The following is a 23,626-nucleotide window of genomic DNA, read 5'->3' on the forward strand; positions in this document are numbered from 1 at the left end:
TAAAAAGCTGACTAGAAAATATCTCCTGAACAACTCTATGTAAAAAAGAAAGATATTTTACCTCAAAAGTTCCTCAGTAGCCACATCCCATTGCAAAGGACTTCTAAGCCGCAAATCAGTTTATTCAGTTTAAGTTTACTATGAAATATTGTGAGAGTTAAGTGAAATCTCATGAGATCACAGTAAAAGAGTTCATGACCTCAGCACTGTTGATGCTGATTGGCTGCTGTTCATTTCTTCAATTTTTTTTACCTGCAGCTGGGCAGCAGCTGAAGTATAATTTTTTACACAGAACTTACTCTGCTGAGCCGAGGAGATTGTGAGGTAAAATATCTTCTTTTTTTTACATTGAGATGCTCAGGTGATATTTCTTTTTTATGGCATGATGAGTCCATATATCATCTTAATTACTAATGTGATATTCACCTCCTGGTCAGCAGGAGGAGGCAAAGAGCACCACAGCAGAGCTGTTAAATAGCTCCTCCCTCCCTTCTCTCCCACTCCAGTCATTCTCTTTGCCTACGTTAGTGATAGGAAGTGGTAAAGTGAGGTGTTAGTAGATTCTTCAATCAAGAGTTTATAATTTTTAAAGTAGTGCAAGAATGTGCTGCTTTGTCCTGGGGTGTAGCCGTATTCCATATCAGTCTCTTCAGTAGAGCATTGGTGGCTTTAGAGCAATGGGAACTTGTGGGACATAATTCTCACTGCGCCTCCCATATATATTTTTGCTGCCCTAACCCTGAAAACCTGAGGAATATATATTCAGGAATTTCTCTCTCTTTACAGGTCCATGTGGGGGATAGGACCCCTCAAACCTGGTGAACTGCCTTTGCTGTCAGGCAGACATATGAGGTAAGTGCTTGATATTTTCCTGGGAACACTTAGTGGAAAAAGAGCACTTTTATTATCCAATACATCACATAAGGGGCTTATCGTTTCACGGCAAACGTAGGCACTTTGGGACAAATGACACTCAGTATCTGGGAGAACCAGACAGCATGTACAGGCACTGGGGCTGGGAGACAAGCTCTTATATGGTGGTTACGGTACTATGGCGTTATTTTTTACACTATATTATGCCCGGGGACTACTGATGAGGTTAAGCCACGCCCACGATGGGCGGAACTTCTGTTTTGCACGCTCTTTCTCGCGCCTCTATCAGGAAGACAGTCTAAGCCTGATACACATCGGATAGTCCCTCTACCTAGAAACGCATGGTTTTTAACAGGAGCAGGCGTTTCTAGGGTAGGAGGGTTGTTGTATCGTTTTTTTTTCCCTTTCGAGTCAACTGATCGTTTCCCTGAAGGGAGAGACAGGCTCCGGTTTTGCAGCCAGGTAGGCACCTCAGCAGAGCTGCTGAGGTGTAGGGGTGTCTTTTTATTTCTGTGTGCTGCTTTGATTACGGTTTTTAACACACGCAGTAAAAAAAGTTTCACTTTAAAATTTAAAGAGAGACAGTAACGTTTTTTTTACATTCAAACTTTTTTTGACAAAAATAAGTTTTTATTGCATATTCTTATTATTGTGATTCAGTATGGACTTGGGAGCCTCGCAAAGTGTTACTTGCTCCAAACTAGAACACCTCCGCCTGTTGCTCAGGGAGGTTTTGGTTACTTTAGACGACTGTGACTCCACGGTTGTGGTTGCTCCCGTGAAGGCTAGTAAATTAGATAGATATTTCGAAGTTCCTTCGTACTCGGACGTATTTCCGGTTCCTAAGCGAGCTTTGGAGATTGTTACTAAGGAGTGGGAGAGACCAGGCATTCCCTTTTCTCCCTCCCCTATTTTTAAGAAGATGTTTCCCATATCTGGCTCTTTCAAGGAGGCTTCGTAAACAGTTCCTAAGGTGGAAGGAGCCGTTTCCACCTTAGCCAAGAGAACTACTATTCCCATAGAGGATAGTTGTGCTTTCAAAGATCCTATGGACAAGAAGTTAGAGGGTTTGCTTAAAAAGCTTTATGTTCACCAGGGTCTGCTATTGCAGCCTGCTGCGTGCATTGCTACCATCACTAGTGCGGCAGTTTATTGGTTTGATGCTCTGTCTGAGGCTCTCAGGACTGAGACTTTCTTGGAGGAGATCCAAGACAGGATAAAGGCTTTGAAGCTAGCTAATGCTTTTATTACGGACGCTTCACTTCAAATTATTAAACTGGGAGCTAAGAGCTCGGGTTTCTCTGTCCTAGCCCGCAGAGCCTTATGGTTAAAACCTTGGTTGGCGGACGTGTCAAAGTCTAAACTTCTGGCGATTCCTTACAAGGGGAAGACCCTGTTTGGACCTGGTATGTCGGAAATTATTTCTGATATCACAGGAGGTAAGGGTCATCTACTCCCTCAGGATAAGAGAAACAGACAAAAAGGACGACAGAGTAATTTTGGTTCCTTTCAAAATTTTAAAGCAAATTCTCCCTCTTCCTCCTCTAAGCAGTAACAATCTAAGCCTACATGGAGACACAACCAATCTTGGAACAAGGGTAAACAATCCAAGAAGCCGGCTATTGAATCCAAAACAGCATGAAGGGCATGCCCCCGATCCAGGACCGGATCTGGTGGGGGGCAGACTTTCCTTCTTCGTTCAGGCTTGGATTCGGGACGTTCAGGATCCCTGGGCGATAGAAATAGTCTCGCAGGGATACAAATTGCAGTTCAAAAGTTTTCCTCTCAGAGGCAGGTTTCTGCTTTCAAGATTATCTGCAGACCAGATAAAAGGAGAGGCGTTCTTACATTGTGTAAAGGACCTCTCCGCCCTGGGAGTGATTGTTCTCATTCCAGTCCAGGAACAGGATCAGGGTTTTTATTCCAATCGGTTTGTGGTTCCCAAAAAAAGAGGGAACCTTCAGACCAATGTTAGACCTAAAGAGTCTAAACAAATTTCTCAGGAATCCTTCCTTCATGATGGAAACTATTCGTTCCATTCTTCCCTTAATCCAGGAGGGTCAATTCATGACAACTGTGGATTTAAAGGACGGGTAACTACATGTCCCTATTCACAGGGATCATCACAAGTTCCTAAGGTTTGCCTTCCTAGACAAACACTTCCAGTTTGTGGCTCTTCCTTTCGGCCTTGCCACGGCTCCCAGAATCTTCACAAAGGTTCTGGGGTCTCTGTTGACGGTCCTTCGGTCACGGGGCATTGGGGTGGCACCTTATCTGGACATCATTCTTTCCTGAGAACTCATGGGTGGAAGGTAAATTTGGGAAAGAGTTCCCTAGTTCCAGACACAAGAGTCACTTTCTTGGGAACCATAATAGACTCCTTATCCATGAAGATTTTTGTGACAGAAGTCAGGAAATCAAAGATTATCGATACTTGTCTAATCCTTCAGTCCACTCCACAGCTGTCAGCGACTCTGTGTATGGAGTTAATCGGGCTGATGGTTGCGGCAATAGACATCATCCCGTTTGCTCGTTTCCATCTCAGGTCTCTGCAGTTAAGCATGCTCAGGCAATGGAACCGAGATTATGTAGACTTGTCTCCTCGAATAACTCTGGAGCAGGAGACAAGGGACTTTCTTCAATGGTGGTTGTCTCTGGATCATCTCTCCCAGGGAACCTGCTTTCGCAGACTGTCTTGGGTGATTGTGACAACAGACGCCAGCCTTCTGGGGTGGGAAACAGTCTGGGGCTCTCTCAAGGCACAGGGAGTTTGGACTCAGTAAGAGGCTGCTCTTCCTATAAACATTCTAGAGCTGAGGGCAATCGTAAATGCCCTTCTGGCCTGGCCCCAGTTAGCTTCACTCCGGTTTATCAGGTTCCAGTCAGACAACATAACTTCAGTGGCTTACATCAATCATCAAGGAGGAACGAGGAGTTCCTTAGTGATGACAGAGGTAACCAAAATAATCCAGTGGGCAGAAGCCCACTCTTGTTAACTGTCGGCGACCCACATTCCAGGGGTGGACAATTGGGAGGCGGATTTTCTGAGCAGGCAAACTTTTCATCCGGGGGAGTGGGAACACCATCCGGAAGTGTTTTCCAACCTGATTCTCAAGTGGGGTCAACCGGAATTGGATCTCAACAGAATACCAAGCTCCCGAGATACGGGTCGAGGTCCAAGGACCCCCAGGCGGAGCTGATAGATGCTCTGGCGGTCCTTCCTCGGGTAATTGCTCGAATCAAACAGGAGAGGGCTTCGATGATCCTCATAGCTCCGGCTTGGCCTTGCAGGATTTGGTATACGGATCTGGTGGAAATGGCATCTCTGCCACCGTGGAGACTCCCGTTGAGGAAGGACCTTCTGATTCAGGGGCCCTTCCTTCATCCAAATCTAGTTTCTCTGAAGCCGACTGCTTGGAGATTGAACGCTTAATTTTATCCAAGTGGGGATTTTCTAATTCGGTCATAGAGACCATGATTCAGCCTCATAAGCCTGTGACTAGAAGGATTTACCATAAGATTTGGCGTAAATATCTTTATTGGTGTGAATCCAAGGGCTATTCATGGAATAAGGTTAGGATTCCTAGAATTTTGTCTTTTCTCCAAGAGGGTTTGGTGAAGGGTTTATTGACAAGTTCCCTAAAGGGTCAAATCTCGGCTTTATCTATTTTGTTACACAAACGTCTGGCGGATGTCCTAGATGTTCAATCTTTTTGTCAGGCCTTGGTCAGGATCAGGCCTGTGTTCAAATCAGTTACTCCTCCATGGAGTCTAAATTTAGTTCTCAAAGTTCTTCAAGGGGCTCCATTTGAGCCTATGCATTCCTTAGATATTAAGTTGTTATCTTGGAAAGTTCTATTTCTTGTTGCCATTTCTTCAGCTCGTAGAGTGTCAGAGCTCTCGGCATTGCAGTGCGAGTCTCCTTACCTTATTTTCCATTCAGATAAGGTAGTTTTACGTACTAAACTAGGATTTCTTCCTAAGGTTGTTTCTGATAGGAACATCAATCAGGAGATTGTTGTTCCTTCTTTGTGTCCTAATCCTTCTTCTCAGAAAGAACGTCTTCTGCACAATTTAGACGTGGTCCATGCTTTAAAGTTTTACTTACAGGCGACTAAGGACTTTCGTCAGTCTTCTTCCTTGTTTGTGATTTTCTCAGGAAAACGTAAGGGACAGAAAGCTACGGCTACTTCTCTTCCTTTTTGGCTGAAGAGTATCATACGTTTTGCATTTGAGACTGCTGAACAGCAGCCTCCCGAGAGAGTTACAGCTCATTCCACGAGGGCTGTTGCTTCCTCATGGGCATTCAAAAATTAAGCTTCTGTGGAACAGATTTGCAAGGCTGCAACTTGGTCCTCTCTTCACACTTTTTCAAAGTTCTACAAATTTGACACTTTTGCCTCGGCTGAGGCAGCTTTTGGGAGAAAGGTTCTTCAAGCAGTGGTGCCTTCAGTTTAGGTTCCCTGTCTTGTCCCTCCCGTATCATCTGTGTACTCTAGCTTGGGTATTGATTCCCATTAGTAATTAAGATGATCCGTGGACTCATCGTGTCATTAAAAAGAAAAGAAAATTTATGCTTACCTGATAAATTTATTTCTTTTTTGACACAAGTCCACGGTCCGCCCTGTTCTTGTAAGACAGGTTGTGGGTTATGTAAACTTCAGACACTTCTGCACCTTGGCGTTTCCTTTCTCTTTTTAACTTTGGTCGAATGACTGGAGTGGGAGGGAGGGGAGGAGCTATTTAACAGCTCTGCTGTGGTGCTCTTTGCCTCCTCCTGCTGACCAGGAGGTGAATATCCCATTAGTAATTAAGATGATCCGTGGACTCATCGTGTCAAAAAAGAAATAAATTTATCAGGTAAGCATAAATTTTCTTTTTCATGTCAGCTTTCCATCACTTTCAAGTGATTTAGCATATGAGTATTGTCACGAATATCTCAGGACTCAGCTGCTAAGGAGTTAACTTTGTATAGCTTGAACTCAAAACAGTTATTTGTTTTCAAGAAGAATTGTGTTTGTATTTTCTTTGAAGCGCCAGAAGCCTCCTAAATAGCCCCACCAAGTGTTGTTGTGTATGCATTGAGTCATAAAGCCACGCAAGCTCTTAGTTTCAGAAAATACACAGGAAAGGGTTTATGGCTTAGGCTGTCAATAGAATGCATGATGCAAAACAGGCCCTTCATTACAAAAACTGACCAGGTCACTGAAAGGACATTGGTATATTATGTACATATGTGTGTTAAAACTGTTATAACCTTAAATGAAGGTAAATATGCCAACCAATGGTATATTTGATATCAAACCGATTCTCCCAATGAAACTAAAAGGTTCTAGATATGTAAATATAGAAATTGAGTTACCTAGCAGAACTTATAATGGATTGTATAATTTCAGGCAAGAAATTAGTCTATTGAAGGTCATAAAGACAGGGGGGGTTTCTTAGCCCGCCCAGGAGGGTGTGGTCAGACAACTTGATCTCTGGAAAATGGTATAAGAATTTTATGTTTTAACAATAAGATTGTCATTCTTACAAGGGAGGCTGTGACAACACAGAGTAAGGACCCAATTGCTTCATGCCATCTCTCTGGTAACAGATTCCAAAGACTAGTACAGTGTAAGGTTTCTAATTTTCCTCTTTTTATTTTGAAAAAACTATTTGTGTGTGTAATTTTATTTGTAACAACTTGTTTATTAATAATGCATTGTGCATAATATTTTTTGGCGTAAGAAATAATTCCTTTATTAAGTTTGGCCTTTGTCTAATAATTGAACCACGTTACTGAAAGAGACTGGAATATTAGAACTGTATAATTTAGGTTATTTTCTGCTAAATTGTATTTTCTAGAGTTAATGTGTAAAGTCTGGGTTTTTTCTTAGGATTTTCCCTTTAATTAATTTTAAGTGGTGGCAGTATTGGAGCTATAGGATTGATAGTTTATTGTAGGTGGAATTAAAACAGAATTTATGCTTACCTGATAAATTACTTTCTCTTACGGTGTATCCAGTCCACGGATTCATCCTTACTTGTGGGATATTCTCATTCCCTACAGGAAGTGGCAAAGAGAGCACACAGCAAAGCCGTCCATATAGCTCCCCCTCAGGCTCCGCCCCCCCAGTCATTCGACCGACGGTTAGGAGAAAAAGGAGAAACCATAGGGTGCAGTGGTGACTGTAGTTTAAACAATACATTTTAACCTGGCTTAATTGCCAGGGCGGGCCGTGGACTGGATACACCGTAAGAGAAACTAATTTATCAGGTAAGCATAAATTCTGTTTTCTCTTACAAGGTGTATCCAGTCCACGGATTCATCCTTACTTGTGGGATACCAATACCAAAGCTTTAGGACACGGATGAAGGGAGGGAACAAGACAGGTAACCTAAACGGAAGGCACCACTGCTTGCAAAACCTGTCTCCCAAAAATAGCCTCCGAAGAAGCAAAAGTATCGAATTTGTAAAATTTGGCAAAAGTATGCAGTGAAGACCAAGTCACTGCCCTACAAATCTGTTCAACAGAAGCCTCATTCTTGAAAGCCCATGTGCAAGCCACAGCTCTGGTGGAATGAGCTGTAATTCGTTCAGGAGGCTGCTGTCCAGCAGTCTCATAAGCCAATCGGATGATGCTTTTCAGCCAGAAGGAAAGAGAGGTAGCAGTTGCTTTCTGACCTCTCCTCTTACCAGAATAGACAGCAAACAAGGATGAAGTTTGTCTGAAATCTTTAGTTGCTTGTAAATAGAATTTTAAAGCACGAACCATATCAAGATTGTGCAATAGTCATTCCTTCCTTGAGGATGGATTAGGACACAGAGAAGGAACAATGATTTCCTGGTTAATATTCTTATTAGAAACCACTTTAGGAAGAAAACCAGGTTTGGTACGCAAAACTACCTTATCTGCATGGAACACCAGATAGGGTGAATTACACTGCAAAGCAGATAATTCTGAAACTCTTCGAGCAGAAGATATAGCTACCAAAAACAAAACTTTCCAAGATAATAACTTAATATCTATGGAATGTAAAGGTTCAAACGGAACCCCTTGAAGAACTGAAAGAACTAAATTTAGACTCCATGGAGGAGCCACAGGTTTATAGACAGGCTTGATTCTAACTAGAGCCTGTGCAAACGCCTGAACGTCTGATACTGCTGCCAGACGCTTGTGTAACAAGATAGACAGAGCAGATATCTGTCCCTTTAAGGTACTAGCCGATAACCCTTTCTCCAATCCTTCTTGGAGAAAAGACAATATCCTTGGAATCCTAATCTTACTCCACGAGTAACCCTTGGATTCACACCAACAAAGATATTTCCGCCATATCTTATGGTAAATTTTCCTGGTGACAGGTTTTCTAGCTTGGATCAGAGTATCTATGACTGATTCAGAGAACCCACGCTTGGATAGAATTAAGCGTTCAATCTCCAAGCAGTCAGCTGCAGAGAAACTAGATTTGGATGCAAGAATGGACCCTGTATTAGAAGATCCTGCCTCATTGGCAGTGTCCATGGTGGGACAGATGACATGTCCACTAGGTCTGCATACCAAGTCCTGCGTGGCCACGCAGGTGCTATCAGAATTACTGAGGCCTTCTCCTGTTTGATTCTGGCTATCAGCCGAGGGAGAAGGGGAAACGGTGGAAAGACATAGGCCAGATTGAAGGACCAAGGCGCTACTAGAGCATCTATCAAAGCCGCCTTGGGGTCCCTGGACCTGGATCCGTAAAGAGGAAGTTTGGTGTTCTGACGGGACGTTATCAGATCCAACTCTGGAATGCCCCAAAGCTGAGTCAGCTGGGCAAATACCTCCGGGTGAAAAGTCTGACGACTTAGGAAATCCGCTTCCCAGTTGTCTACTCCTGGGATGTGAATCGCAGATAGGTGGCAAGAGTGATCCTCCGCCCACCTGATTATCTTGGTTACTTCCTTCATCGCTAAGGAACTCTTTGTTCCTCCCTGATGATTGATGTATGCTACAGTCGTGATGTTGTCCGACTGAAATCTGATGAACTTGGCCGCCGCTAGCTGAGGCCAAGCCTGGAGCGTATTGAATATTGCTCTCAGCTCCAAAATGTTTATCGGGAGAAGGGACTCTTCCCGAGACCATAGGCCCTGAGCTTTCAGGGAGCCCCAGACCGCGCCCCAGCCTAACAGACTGGAGTCGGTCGTTACAATGATCCACTCCGGTCTGCGGAAGCACATTCCATGAGACAGGTGATCCTGAGACAACCACCAGAGAAGAGAATCTCTGGTTTCCTGGTCCAGTTGGATTTGAGGAGACAAATCTGCAAAATCCCCATTCCACTGTTTGAGCATGCACAAACGCAGTGGTCTGAGATGAATGCGAGCAAATGGGACTACGTCCATTGCTGCTACCATTAATCCGATAACCTCCATGCACTGAGCTACAGATGGCCGAGGAATTGAATGAAGAGCTCGGCAAGTACTTAGAAGCTTTAACTTTCTGACCTCCGTCAGAAATATTTTCATTTCTACAGAGTCTATTAATGTTCCCAGGAAGGGAACCCTTGTGAGTGGGGACAGAGAACTTTTTTCGGTGTTCACCTTCCACCCGTGAGACCTTAGAAAGGCCAGAACAATATCCGTATGAGCCTTGGCTCTGGGAAAAGACGACGCCTGAATCAAGATGTCGTCCAGATAGGGTGCTACTGCAATGCCCCGCGGTCTTAGAACCGCTAGAAGGGACCCTAGCACTTTTGTGAAAATTTTTGGAGCGGTGTCCAATCTGAAGGTAAGGGCCACGAACTGGTACACGAACTGTTAATGCTTGTCCAGAAAAGCGAACCTTAGGAACTGATGGTGATCTTTGTGGATAGGAATATGAAGGTACGTATCCTTTAGATCCACGGTAGTCATATATTGACCTTCCTGGATCATCGGTAAGATTGTCCGAATGGTCTCCATCTTGAAGGATGGAACTCTGAGGAATTTGTTTAGAATTTTTAGATCCAGGATTGGTCTGAAAGTTCCTTCCTTTTTGGGAACCACAAACAGGTTTGAGTAAAAACCCAGTCCATGTTCTGTAATTGGAACTGGACATATCACTCCAATCTTGATTAGATCTTCTACACAGCGTAAGAACGCCTCTTTCTTTGTCTAGTCTGAAGACAGACGAGAAATATGGAACCTTCCCCTTGGAGGAAGGTCCTTGAATTCTAGAAGATATCCCTGAGCAACTATCTCTAATGCCCAGGGATCGGGAACATCTCTTGCCCAAGCCTGAGCAAAGAGAGAGAGTCTGCCCCTACCAGATACGGTCCCGGATCGGGGGCTACCCCTTCATGCTGTCTTAGTAGCAGCTGCAGGCTTCTTGGCCTGTTTACCCTTGTTCCAGCCCTGCAAAGGCTTCCAGGTTGCCTTGGGCTGTGAAGTGTTACCCTCCTGCTTTGCGGTTGCAGAGGTTGAAGCAGGACTGCTCCTGAAGTTGCGAAAGGAACGAAAATTAGCCATGTTTATAGCCTTAAAAGGCCTATCTTGCGGGAGGGCATGGCCCTTTCCCCCAGTGATATCCGAAATAATCTCTTTCAACTCTGGCCCGAAAAGGGTCTTTCCCTTGAAAGGGATATTCAGTAAACTTAGTTTTAGACGACACATCGGCCGACCATGATTTCAGCCAGAGCGCTCTGCGTGCCATGATGGCAAAACCAGAATTTTTCGCCGCTAACTTTGCTAATTGCAAAGCGGCATCTGTTATAAAAGAATTTGCCAGCTTTAGAGCTTTAATTCTATCTATAAATTTCGTCATATGAGGTCTCTGTCTGGAGCGACTCCTCCAGCGCCTCAAACCAGAAAGCCGCTGCAGTAGTCACAGGAATAATGCAGGCAATAGGTTGGAGAAGGAAACCTTGTTGAACAAATATTTTCTTTAGTAAACCTTCCAATTTTTTATCCATAGGATCTTTGAAAGCACAACCGTCTTCAATTGGTATGGTTGTGCGCTTGGCAAGTGTTGAAATTGCCCCCTCTACCTTAGGGATCGTCTGCAATGCGTCCCGCCTGGGATCAGTTATAGGGAACATTTTCTTAAAGATAGGTGGGGGGGGACAAAGGGTACACCTGGTCTCTCCCACCCTCTTCGGGATCGGAAACGCATCAGTGTATACAGGGACTTCTAGGAATCTGTCCATTTTACACAATTTCTCTGGGACCACCATGTGGTCGCAATCATCCAGCGTAGCTAATACCTCCTTAAGCAGTACGCGGAGGTGTTCCAGCTTAAATTTAAATACTAAGGAATCTGATTCTGCCCGCTGAGAAATCTTTCCTGTATCTGAAATTTCTCCCTCAAACAGCACATCCCTCACCGTCATTTCAGAGTGTTGTGAGGGTACAACAGATAAACCTTCCAAAGCTTCTGATAGCTCATTTTTAAGAACAGAGTATGAGCAATCACGCTTTTTAGGAAAAACTGGCAGTTTAGATAAAAATGCCGCAATGGAATTATCCATGACTGCTGCTAATTGTTGTAATGTAATAGGGACCATTGCGCTAGAGGTACTAGGCATAGCTTGCGCGGGCGTGACTGGTGTCGACACATGGGGAGAGGAAGGTGGACTATCCTCATTACCTTCTGTTAAAGAATCATCTTGGGCTACATTTTTAAGTGAAACAACATGATCTTTAAAATGCATAGATACATTAGCACACTTAAAACACAAATGTAAAGAGGGTTCCACCATGGCTACTAAACACATAGAGCAACGTCTATCTGAAGGCTCAGACATGTTAAACAGACTTAGACAGCAGTTAAAGACAGAAAAATACAATTTGAGAAAAAACGGTACTGTGCCTTTAAATAATAAAAGCACACACTTTTTTACTAAATGTTCAAAAATGATCCAATCTTTCTGAAAATTTCACCACACGATCTTAACGCTTGGTAATGGTCGCACAGCAAATATCAAGTCAATTAACCCCTTAATGCCCGAACCGGAGCAACCTAAAGCTGACAACCGGTTAGCAAACTACAGCACCATGCCACAGCAATCTGCTGTGGCCCTACCTTGCCCCTGGGGATTAGTTGATGAAAAATAAGCCTCTATGAAGTCCTCAAGAAGTTTTAGGACCCTCCACGTGAAGCTGCATGAAGCTGTCTGTACAATGAAGAGCGCAACTAAGGCGCGAAAATTAGGCCCCCTTCCTCTCCACTCCGGAGTTGTGGGGCCTTCAAAACCCTAAATAGGTGTCCAAAATACTGCCATGTGGAATAAAAACCCCAAATAACACTCCAAAAGTGATAAAAAAACATGTATAGTGATTATATTTTACTAAAAAAATAATCGATTGCCCTTTAACAGTGTCCACCAGTCATTGAGCCCTGTTAAATAAGCCTTCATTCTATACTGAGTCTCAGAATATGGCTTACCTTCCCCACATGGGGATTCTTGTCAGTCTTCTAGCATTACTAAGTCTTGACTAGAAAAAGATGACTGAACATACCTTGTAGCAGTTAAGCCTGCAAACTGTTCCCCCCAACTGAAGTTATCTTGGTACTCCTCAGTCCTGGGAACAGCAGTGGATTTTAGTTACAACATGCTAAAATCATTTTCCTCATCAATTTCTGCTACAGAGTAAATAGTACAAACCGGCACTATTTCAAAATAACAAACTTTTGATTGAAGATATAAAAACTACAAATCTAACACCACATTCACTTTAACCCCCCGTGGAGATGCTACTTGTTAGAGCGGCAAAGAGAATGACTGGGGGGGCGGAGCCTGAGGGGGAGCTATATGGACAGCTTTGCTGTGTGCTCTCTTTGCCACTTCCTGTAGGAAATGAGAATATCCCACAAGTAAGGATGAATCCGTGGACTGGATACACCTTGTAAGAGAAAAGGGAGTTTTGGGCATTTCTCTTACGTCTAGTACAGACTAGGGAGTGCGGTTAACCCTTGCACCCACTAAACTGAATCACAAGCTTGCCTGGTGTGGCTAGATTGTGACCTATTGGTGACAGTAAAAGGGGGCTGAAAACCCTTTCTGTGCCAAATAAGTGACTGGCGCAGGGTTTGATAACCTTGGTTCGTCACAAATTGGTGGGCAGCGGTGTAGATAATTTTTTTATTATTAGATTTTAGTGCTTGTGGATTTGCTAGTGTGAAAATCCCGGTACTAAAAGAAATTGTTTCTTACAATTTCCAAAGGCTAAAACTCAATGCATTATATAGTCACACATTGCAAACAGTCCCCTTCCCTATTCTCTGTTTTTCTTTTCTATTTTATTTTTGCTATGGAGGCATACGAGCAGCGATCTAAAGAGACACTTATGCTCCTATGCCAGGAGCGGGATATTCCAACACGTTCAAAGAACAAAGATTTACTAATACAAGCTCTTGTTGAATATGATAACAGCCAAATCACACCAGTTGAAGTCCCAGGAGAGATGTCTGCAGCTGTGGGCGGTGATTCATCAGGATCTGGGGATCCATTGGACTGTTATTTGCAAACTGTTCTTAAACATATGGGCTCAGTGGATGCAAGTTTGCGCATGGAACTGATTATAAAGTTTTATGAAAGACAGGCTGCTGTGGCTGAGAGACAGGCGTCTCTGGCAGCTGAGAGAGAGGCTTTGGCAGCTGAAAGACAGGCTGCTGAACGACAGGCGGAGAGAGAGTATCGGCTACAGCTTGCACGGTTGGAGAGAGGGACGGTCTCCCCTGTTGTTAGTGAACCTAGAGACCCACCTGCTCCCAGAGTGCGTGCAGAGAATTTTCCCACCCTGGAGAAAGATGGAGATGTGGATGTATTCCTGCGTAGCTTTGAGAAAGTTTGCAGACAGTTCCAGTTGCCAAGGGAGCAGTGGGCTAAGTACCTTACCCCTGGCCTGAAAGGTCCTGCACTGGAGGCGTTTGCTGAACTACCACCAGAGTTTGATCAGGACTATGATTCCATTAAAGCTGCACTGCAGAGGAGATATAATCTTACTCCCGAGGTGTACAGAAAGAAATTCCGATCTCTGCAGAAAGGTTTGTCAGAGAGCTATACTGCAGCTGTTGGGAACTTGATGACAGCCTTGAAACAGTGGGTCAGAGGATTAAAAGTTGCCACTATGGAGGAGCTGGAAGATTTGATTGTGAAGGAGCAATTTATGCAGCTGTGCCCAGCCAGAGTTCAAGAATGGGTTTTGGATCGGAAGCCCATAACAGCACTGGAAACTGGCAAGCTAGCTGATTTTTACACAGCCAACAGGTCACCAGAGAATGGGAGGAAATCCTTTTCTAAGGGAGCTACTACACGACCACCTTTCACAAAACCTGCTGTGCCTTTATCTAGTGTGTCTGCTCCCTCTGGGAAAGGAGGGGTGAGTGTTGCATCTGGGCAGGGGGATACCCGCAGATGTTTTGCTTGCAACAAAGTGGGCCACATCAGCTCCACTTGCTCAGAGAGGATTAACTTGGAGTCATCAGCTGGAGGGGGTAATCCCTCAGAAGTACCAGCATCTGTTTTGTTTGTTACCTGTCCAGAGGAAAACAACCATGAGAACTTGCAACTTGTGACTGTTGGAGACAAGGTAACCTTGGGGCTGAGGGACACGGGTGCAGAAGTGACTATGGTGCGTCCAAAGCTAGTGAACTCTGAGAACATTATCCCTGGAAAGACTCTAGCAGTTAAAGGGATTGGGGGAATGAAACTTGCCATGCCTATGGCACGTGTATATCTTGATTGGGGAGTGGGGAGAGGTTTAAGAAATGAGGGGGTATCTGAAAATATTCCTAATGATGTTTTACTGGGTACTGATTTGGGTAGATTGTTATCTCTTTATGTGCCTGACAATGCTACATGTGACCTAGTGACATTAGTTGCAGACCCTTATATGGAAAGGGCTGTGTGTAAAACTGCTCAGAGACATTATGACCAGGAGGGAGGACAGCGTGCATGTGTACGAAGTGCTATGCCTGAACTGGGGGCGTCTGTGCTGAGAGGTGAACCTGTAAGAGGAGAAACGGATGGGGGAGAAAGGCAGATAGACTGTGTGGGTCTGTCTGTGCCTGAACCGAGTTTATCTGTACAGGGAGAAACTGTCTGTGAGAGGAGGCAAATGAGTGATGAGTGTGTCTGTGATTGAATCAGTGGATTCTATAGAAGGAGGTGAGATTGACGGGGGAGAGAATGACTGGTTGACTGGGCCGCTGGATGATGTGCACCAGTCTGTGGCAGGGGCAATTCCGTACCCTGTGAAAAGACAATAGTTGGGATAAATGGCAGAAGGAAGATGTGTTCTTGTCTGCACCAGTGTCAAAAGGATCCCAGATTCTGTGTGAGGATGCAAAGTGGCAGACTGACTGTGAGAGAGAGCAGGGGAGCAAGCTAGCCCACTCTATGACAGAAGCAGCAGAGCCACAGATTTCAGAGTGTGTGGGGGAGGAGGGTACAGGATACTCTTTGAGGGTCCCCCAGAGTGAGTGTGAAAGATTGTGGGTAACAGAGACCTCAATAACCTCAGCTGTGACCTATAAACAGACTGCACAGGCTAGGGGACAGAGACTGACGCAGACTGCAGGCACAGGGGGTAGGAGTACAGAGAAGTGTATTTACACAGCCCCACAGTGCCATTCAGCAAATACACTGATAGATGTGCAGCATCAGTGTCCCCAGCAGGCTCAGCAGTTAGAACACAGAGTGGAAAGGAGGGGGGCAGTTAGTCAACCCCCTACCAACCCTAACAGAGTGCAGGAATTCTACTCCAGTGGGAGGGCAAGAGCCCATGGTAGTTAAGCAGCAACTGACAGCACACAATATGTTTAGAGAGCACCCTATAGGTAGCAAGACACTAGGTTTCACATGCACCTCTGTAACAGGGAATGATGTGTTATTCAGGGATAAGATGCAAGCCTTATTGGGGAAGGTACCTGCAAAACCCAGAGATGCCATATTCGCACAAAAACAGTTGCAGGAGTTTACTGCCAGAGAGGGAGTATATGAGATGGGGCAAAATGTTCTGGTACTAACACCCATGAGGCAGAACCAGCTACAGGCTGCATGGGAGGGGCCCTGCAATATATTAGATCAGCTGGGTAGAGCAACTAGTGGGTCAATTTTAAATGGAGGGCATCCTGATGGCAAAACTGCTATGTGCAATTTGTCTGGCAATGGCGTTATCACCGCAAGTGGAAGCTCCCTTTGATACGCATCGGGAGTGGCTCGTAGCCACCCCCTTTTGCGTCTCTTATTGGGGGAGGTGTCACGAATATCTCAGGACTCAGCTGCTAAGGAGATAACTTTGTATAGCTTGAACTCAAAACAGTTATTTGTTTTCAAGAAGAATTGTGTTTGTATTTTCTTTGAAGCGCCAGAAGCCTCCTAAATAGCCCCACCAAGTGTTATTGTGTATGCATTGAGTCATAAAGCCACGCAAGCTCTTAGTTTCAGAAAATACACAGGAAAGGGTTTATGGCTTAGGCTGTCAATAGAATGCATGATGCAAAACAGGCCCTTCTTTACAAAAACTGACCAGGTCACTGAAAGGACATTGGTATATTATGTACATATGTGTGTTAAAACTGTTATAACCATAAATGAAGGTAAATATGACAACCTATGGCATATTTGATATCAAACTGATTCTCCCAATGAAACTAAAAGGTTCTAGATATGTAAATATAGAAATTGAGTTACCTAGCAGAACTTATAATGGATTGTATAATTTCAGGCAAGAAATTAGTCTATTGAAGGTCATAAAGACAGGGGGGTTTTCTTAGCCCGCCCAGGAGGGTGTGGTCAGACAACTTGATCTCTGGAAAATGGTATAAGAATTTTATGTTTTAACAATAAGATTGTCATTCTTACAAGGGAGGCTGTGACAACACAGAGTAAGGACCCAATTGCTTCATGCCATCTCTCTGGTAAAAGATTCCAAAGACTAGTACAGTGTAAGGTTTCTAATTTTCTTCTTTTTATTTTGAAAAAACTGTTTGCGTGTGTAATTTTATTTGTAACAACTTGTTTATTAATAATGCATTGTCATTGTGCATAATATTTTATGGCATAATAAATAATTCCTTTATTAAGTTTGGCCTTTGTCTAATAATTGAACCACGTTACTGAAAGAGACTGGAATATTAGAACTGTATAATTTAGGTTATTTTCTGCTAAATTGCATTTTCTAGAGTTAATGTGTAAAGTCTGGGTTTTTTCTTAGGATTTTCCCTTTAATAAATTTTAAGTTGTGGCAGTATTGGAGCTATAGGATTTATAGTTTATTGTAGGTGGCATTAAAAAGGGAGTTTTGGGCATTTCTCTTACGTCTAGTACAGACTAGGGTGTGTGGTTAACCCTTGCACCCATTAAACTGAATCACAAGCTTGCCTGGTGTGGCTAGATTGTTACCTATTGGTGACAGTAAAAGGGGGCTGAAAACCCTTTCTGTGCCTAATAAGTGACTGGCGCAGGGTTGGATAACCTTGGTTCGTCACAAGAATTATGTCCCTTTAATATACTTTTTACCTCTGTGATTACCTTGTATATAAGCCTCTTTTTTATAAGCCCCTGATCACATGGCGAATTATTATTATCTATTGACTTGTATTTTAGCCAATTAGTGCAGTGTCTTCCACAACTTCCCGGGAGAGAACACAATGTTATCTATATGGCCCACATGGATTAGCAGTCTCCTGTTGTGAAAAGCCAATAAAAAAGCATGTGATAAGCGGCTGTCTGTAGTGGCTTAGAAACCGGCAGAAATTTAGAGGTTTAAATGTTATAAAGTATATTAATCTAACAATGTTGGTTGTGTAAAGCTTGGGGAATGGGTAGTAAAGGCATTATCTATCTTTTTAAACAATAACAATTTTGCTGTTGACTGTCCCTTAAAGGATAATTTGTTCAAAAAACATTGAAAAAAACGAATACTAGCTCATTTTAACTTAATATTTGCTTACATTTTTGCCAGAATAATAAAACAAAAAATAGTTACACTATACACAGTACCTCCAGCTTGGTCTGAGTGTCCTTCTCATGTAAGGCGTGAATAAGCCCATCTCGTGTCAGCACATACAGGGAGCCCCACTCTGCCAGCACGTCCACAACTTCAGTCAGAACACAGCTGTATGCTATCAGCTTGTTCCCCATGTCATATATGGTTAGCGTCTGTCTGTCCACCTCCTGGGTGTCCCCTCCACGTCCCGCTAGCTCTGATCTGCAAGGACAAACAGATAATGAAGACAGGAGGAGGAAGAAAACTGATGCAAAAGAATAGAGGGAGAATGAATGAATGCAACAGAAGATATTAGCGACAAATTACTTAACATTTCTATCATGCATATGAAACAGTGTGTGTGAAAAGGTTACGTAAAAGCTGTAAAAGGGATGTTAAACAGTGAGAGATTGTACTATAAACATTTGTGTAAACATTTTGTCCCTATTTCCTGTAATTTAACTCCACTAAATTTCTGCACAGTAATGAGTGCAGTCATGATTGGACTTAAAGTGAATGTAAAGTCAGTGGCTCCCCTTAAAGGGACACTGAACCCAAATGTTTTCTTTCGTGATTCAGATAGAGTATGCAATTTTAAGCAACTTTCTAATTTACTCCTATTATCAAATTCTCTTGGTATGTTTATTTGAAAAGCAAAAATGTAAGTTTAGATGCCGGCCCATTTTTGGTGAAAAACCTGGTTTGTCCTTGCTGATTAGACAGCACCAATAAACAAGTGCTGTCCATGGTCTGAACCAAAAATTTGCTAGCTCCTTAGCTTAGATGCCTTATTTTTCAAATAAAGATAGCAAGAGAACAAAGAAAAATTAATAGGAGGAGTAAATTAGAAAGTTGCTTAAAATTGCATGCTCTATCTGAATTATGAAAGAAAGAAAAATTGGGTTCAGTGTCCCTTTAACACCGCATTAATCATTATGTAAAAATAAGTGTAGTTTCATTCATCATTATTTTAAAAACTATTTTTTATTCTTGAATTTTACCTTTCTATCCCTTCGCTCGAAGTACTATTACTTCCCCCGCCATCTTAGCTTTTTGATTGACAGATTAGGCCGATTATTGTCTACCAATCATTGAATCCCCCCCGGAGGGACCAAACCCCTTTTCACTACGTCACTCGATCCAAATGCGCCTGCGTTAGAATGTTAATCTATCATTCAACTCGGAAGCGCGTTCACACTTTGCGCATGCGCTGTATCATTTTTTAAGGCATTTGCCAATTATTCCACAATCGTCCTTCAGCCAGGTAAGAAGCGATCCTATCACTCCTCATTTCAAAACATATAGAATGACTTGAAAACCGAATTGAAGACAGGTAATATAATTGAGGTGCATATAGAACTGAAAAAGTAAAAATAGTTGTTGAAAAACTAAGGTGGAACGATGTAAGCTGCTGCACTCGATGCCACAATAGTATTCAATGAATGTATTCATTCATTGAATACTATGTAGCTTGATGTACTAGACGGAACGCACTTTGAGATTGTGTAAAAAGCGGGTGGGACTGCTCCATACGTAACAGGGAGTAAAATGAGAAAGTAGCGGATGGGAGGAGCTGGTCTTGAAAACGGCCAAAAATTGGTGAGATAAATATAACAACTATTTTATTTATTTTTTTATAATAATAAAAATTAAAAAAAGTGGCGGTTTTACTAAGATATACACAAGGAATTATTATGTTCAATCCAAAATCGGAAAATTAACATTTACTTTAAGTTTCTCTCTCTCCTGCTGAGGACAATAAAGGATAGACATAAAACAGGCAATAAAAAGGACTGTGCGGAACATATAATTATTGTTATCTAACAGGGTTTCCACAAAACATTGCTTACACAGGCTATTTTATTGCCTGGTTTATATCTGTCAATGTCAGCTCCCACATAGACAAATTAGTTTATTTAGCACAAGAATATAATTTTTACAAAGCAGGTCAAATAATTGATCTATAACAAAAGCATTAAAAGGACAAGGAGTTACCCATTGAAGCACAGCATTATTTCTAGAAGCCATGCTATTATGTTATCATGAATCTAAGGTAGGCAGTGTTAGATTGAAATCATGTGTACACTGGAAAATGAACTAAAAGGCTGTAGGAATCAAGTGTTCATTTCTCTTTATAAAATGGAAAGATGATTTAAAAACTTAATTTTATTTTGTAAAAAAAGAAAAAAAAGAGGGAGAAAGTTACAGAAAACAAAAAGATGATTTGGGTAGTGAGATTAAAAAGACAAAAAAGGAGAAAACACAACTAATAAAAACAGAAGAGGTGTTGGGAGTAAGAAACACAGAGAAATAACAGGGAGAACAGTACATGGCTAGTGACAATAATAATGACTTCATGCCATGTGGGCTACACACCTGTCCCGTGCCACAATGATCAGGTAACCGCGATACCAATGTACAATTAGCTTCTGTCCCTCAAAAGCAAAACAGGGGCCCCTCTCATCTGGCTGGTAAAGATATACACACTCATCCCCAGCCACAACAAACTGCAGGTCTTGCGACGGGTCAGTCAGGGTTGAACAGCGCAAGCTGCAGCCATGGATATCCAGATCTGTATACGGGTAATCCTTTTGGGACAGCTCATATGACTAGGGAGGGGAAAAGAGAGAGATAGAGAGATGAAAAAGACAGACTGTGTAGAAAAGACAAGTAAAGATTTGGTGGTGCTTGACAAACAGAGTGAACAACACTACATTAACCCTTTTGCCCAAACAGATCTACATCACGCAGTACAGAGCCCATCATACTGCATAACGTAGGTCTTTGTCCATAGTGCTGAAAGCCAAAGCAGTCTCAGTTGTCAAGTGATAAGACTTGCTGTTTTGGTTCCCAGCATCTGCCTTCATATGACAAAAGGTGCATGATCAATGCTCCGTTACCATACAAAGCCAGATTGCAAAATTGTTACAGACAGTGACACTGTTATTAATTGGTGCCAGTGAGATGGAAGGGACGGAAGGCGGGAGGGGTGGGGCCCTAAGCTACAGAAAACAAGTTTGGAAGGGAGAGGGAGGAATGGGTCACTATACTAAACAGAATGGGGAAATCAGGTTAGGGGACTACATAACTATGGTGGGGAGGAGGGGATTCCTACACTATAGAAAAAAATGAATGAAAATGGAGTACTGACGACAAATGACTGTACCTAAAATGACTGTCACTAGTACGAGAGGGGATGGGATGGTTAGAGAGCTGTTTGGGAGAGATCAGTGAGGTGGGAGGGTTGAGGAGGAGGAATCCATACACAGCAGTAAAATAAAAAAAGTAAATAAATAAAAAAGCTCTAAACTGCATACTAGCAGACTGTCTGCCAGTACATAAGATGGTGGTGAGGAGTGTGGGTGGGGGGAAGAAATCTGTTAGGGAGGAATCAGGGAGGTGGAAGGGTAATCCCTACATTACAATACTATTACCCTTACCAGTTAACAACGTCTTCGCTGACGGAAATTTCAGATGTGTGGTATGCAGCTGCTATTAGCAGCCTTCTAAATACCAAAAGAACATTGGCAAAGCCATATATGTCTGCTATTTCTGAACAAAGGGGATCCCAGAGAAGCTTTTACAACCATTTGTGCAATGACTGCACAAGCGGTATGTAAATCATTTAAGTGCGAAACCCAAACTTTGTGAATTATTTTTTTTATATGATCCCAAAATGGTGGCATGAAATATACCAAAATGGGCCTAGATCAATACCTTTGTTTGTATACTTCTTAAAAAAAAAAAAATGTAGTTTTGATAGGCCAAAAAAAATACACACCACCACCAGACTATGCTAAAAATTCTGATTTTGATGAAGTTTTTCTCTGAAATTCCCAGTAGCGAATTGGTTAAACACCTCTTGGTTTTGTATGATAATGGTGCTTGTCTCACACACTCTACGAGGCAAAAGCAAATTCTGTAATTTCTAAATACTCCAAATCAAATAGCTGGTTTAGGGCTAGTACAAGTGAGGGGCAAACTGTTTTGCGCAAGCGATATCCTCTTTTCGCAAGCTTATTTAATTGTGCAGCTATTACAAGTTGAGCGAAATCCCGATTACGAAAGAGCAAATCGCCATTTACACTTCAATCCTTCCCGCAAATCTGAGAGCTGGGGTTAACTTTTTTCCAAAGCAAAAAAGTTGCACAAAACACTTAAAAAATACATTATGAAGTACAGTAACACTCATATTAACACATTGTGCATTAGAGCCCCTTGCCATTAAAGGGGTACTAATCCCAATTTTTTCATGATTCAGAAAGAGCATACAATTTTAAGCAACTTTCTAATTGACTCCTATTATCAATTTTTCTTTGTTTTCTTGCTATCTTTATTTAAAAAGCAAGAATTTAAAGCTTAGGAGCACCCTGGATAGCGCTTGCTTACTGGTGGCTACATTTAGTAAACGAATAATAAGCAAGCATAAGCCAGGTTCTCAACCAAAAATGGGCTGGCTCTTAAGCTTTACATTGCCGCTTTTTAAATAAAGATAGCAAGAGAACGAAGACAAATTGATAATAGGCGTAAATTAGAAAGTTGCTTAAAATTGCATGCTCTGTCTAAATCATTAAAGAAAAAAATTGGGTTTAGTGTCCCTTTATCTAGATTAAACATATTTATGCAATATTCATATTTAATAAAGATTTTAAATATGTATTTACTGTAAATATTTCATATTTGGTAATGCGAATATGCCATGTTGTTTGCGCAATGGGTGTTTTTTTTTTTATTGACTTCTACGGGGAATGTGAAAATGCGATTGTGTTTGCGCGATCTTGGGTGTCGCTTACAGGGAGTGCAGAATTATTAGGCAAATGAGTATTTTGACCACATCATCCTCTTTATGCATGTTGTCTTACTCCAAGCTGTATAGGCTCGAAAGCCTACTACCAATTAAGCATATTAGGTGATGTGCATCTCCGTAATGAGAAGGGGTGTGGTCTAATGACATCAACACCCTATATCAGGTGTGCATAATTATTAGGCAACTTCCTTTCCTTTGGCAAAATGGGTCAAAAGAAGGACTTGACAGGCTCAGAAAAAGCTTCTGAAGCGTGATCATCGAACAATCAAGCGTTTCATTCAAAATAGTCAACAGGGTCGCAAGAAGCGTGTGGAAAAACCAAGGCGCAAAATAACTGCCCATGAACTGAGAAAAGTCAAGCGTGCAGCTGCCAAGATGCCACTTGCCACCAGTTTGGCCATATTTCAGAGCTGCAACATCACTGGAGTGCCCAAAAGCACAAGGTGTGCAATACTCAGAGACATGGCCAAGGTAAGAAAGGCTGAAAGACGACCACCACTAAACAAGACACACAAGCTGAAACGTCAAGACTGGGCCAAGAAATATCTCAAGACTGATTTTTCTAAGGTTTTATGGACTGATGAAATGAGAGTGAGTCTTGATGGGCCAGATGGATGGGCCCGTGGCTGGATTGGTAAAGGGCAGAGAGCTCCAGTCCGACTCAGACGCCAGCAAGGTGGAGGTGGAGTACTGGTTTGGGCTGGTATCATCAAAGATGAGCTTGTGGGGCCTTTTCGGGTTGAGGATGGAGTCAAGCTCAACTCCCAGTCCTACTGCCAGTTTCTGGAAGACACCTTCTTCAAGCAGTGGTACAGGAAGAAGTCTGCATCCTTCAAGAAAAACATGATTTTCATGCAGGACAATGCTCCATCACACGCGTCCAAGTACTCCACAGCGTGGCTGGCAAGAAAGGGTATAAAAGAAGAAAATCTAATGACATGGCCTCCTTGTTCACCTGATCTGAACCCCATTGAGAACCTGTGGTCCATCATCAAATGTGAGATTTACAAGGAGGG

At 42.6% G+C, this 23,626-nt stretch overlaps 1 protein-coding gene across 1 annotated transcript in view; it reads right to left on the reverse strand.

The window, feature by feature from the left end:
* VPS11 (VPS11 core subunit of CORVET and HOPS complexes) overlaps nucleotides 1-23,626 on the reverse strand; it is a 126,981-nt gene that overhangs the window by 82,584 nt on the left and 20,771 nt on the right. Inside the window, exons 5-6 of the mRNA XM_053691297.1 lie at nucleotides 20,180-20,412; nucleotides 17,818-18,025 (exon numbers count right to left, since the gene is read on the reverse strand). Of these exons, the coding sequence (XP_053547272.1) occupies nucleotides 17,818-18,025; nucleotides 20,180-20,412 (441 nt within the window). The remainder of the gene's footprint in view (nucleotides 1-17,817; nucleotides 18,026-20,179; nucleotides 20,413-23,626) is intronic.

Source organism: Bombina bombina, chromosome 8 (genome assembly GCF_027579735.1).
Source record: "Bombina bombina isolate aBomBom1 chromosome 8, aBomBom1.pri, whole genome shotgun sequence".
Taxonomy (NCBI): domain Eukaryota; kingdom Metazoa; phylum Chordata; class Amphibia; order Anura; family Bombinatoridae; genus Bombina; species Bombina bombina.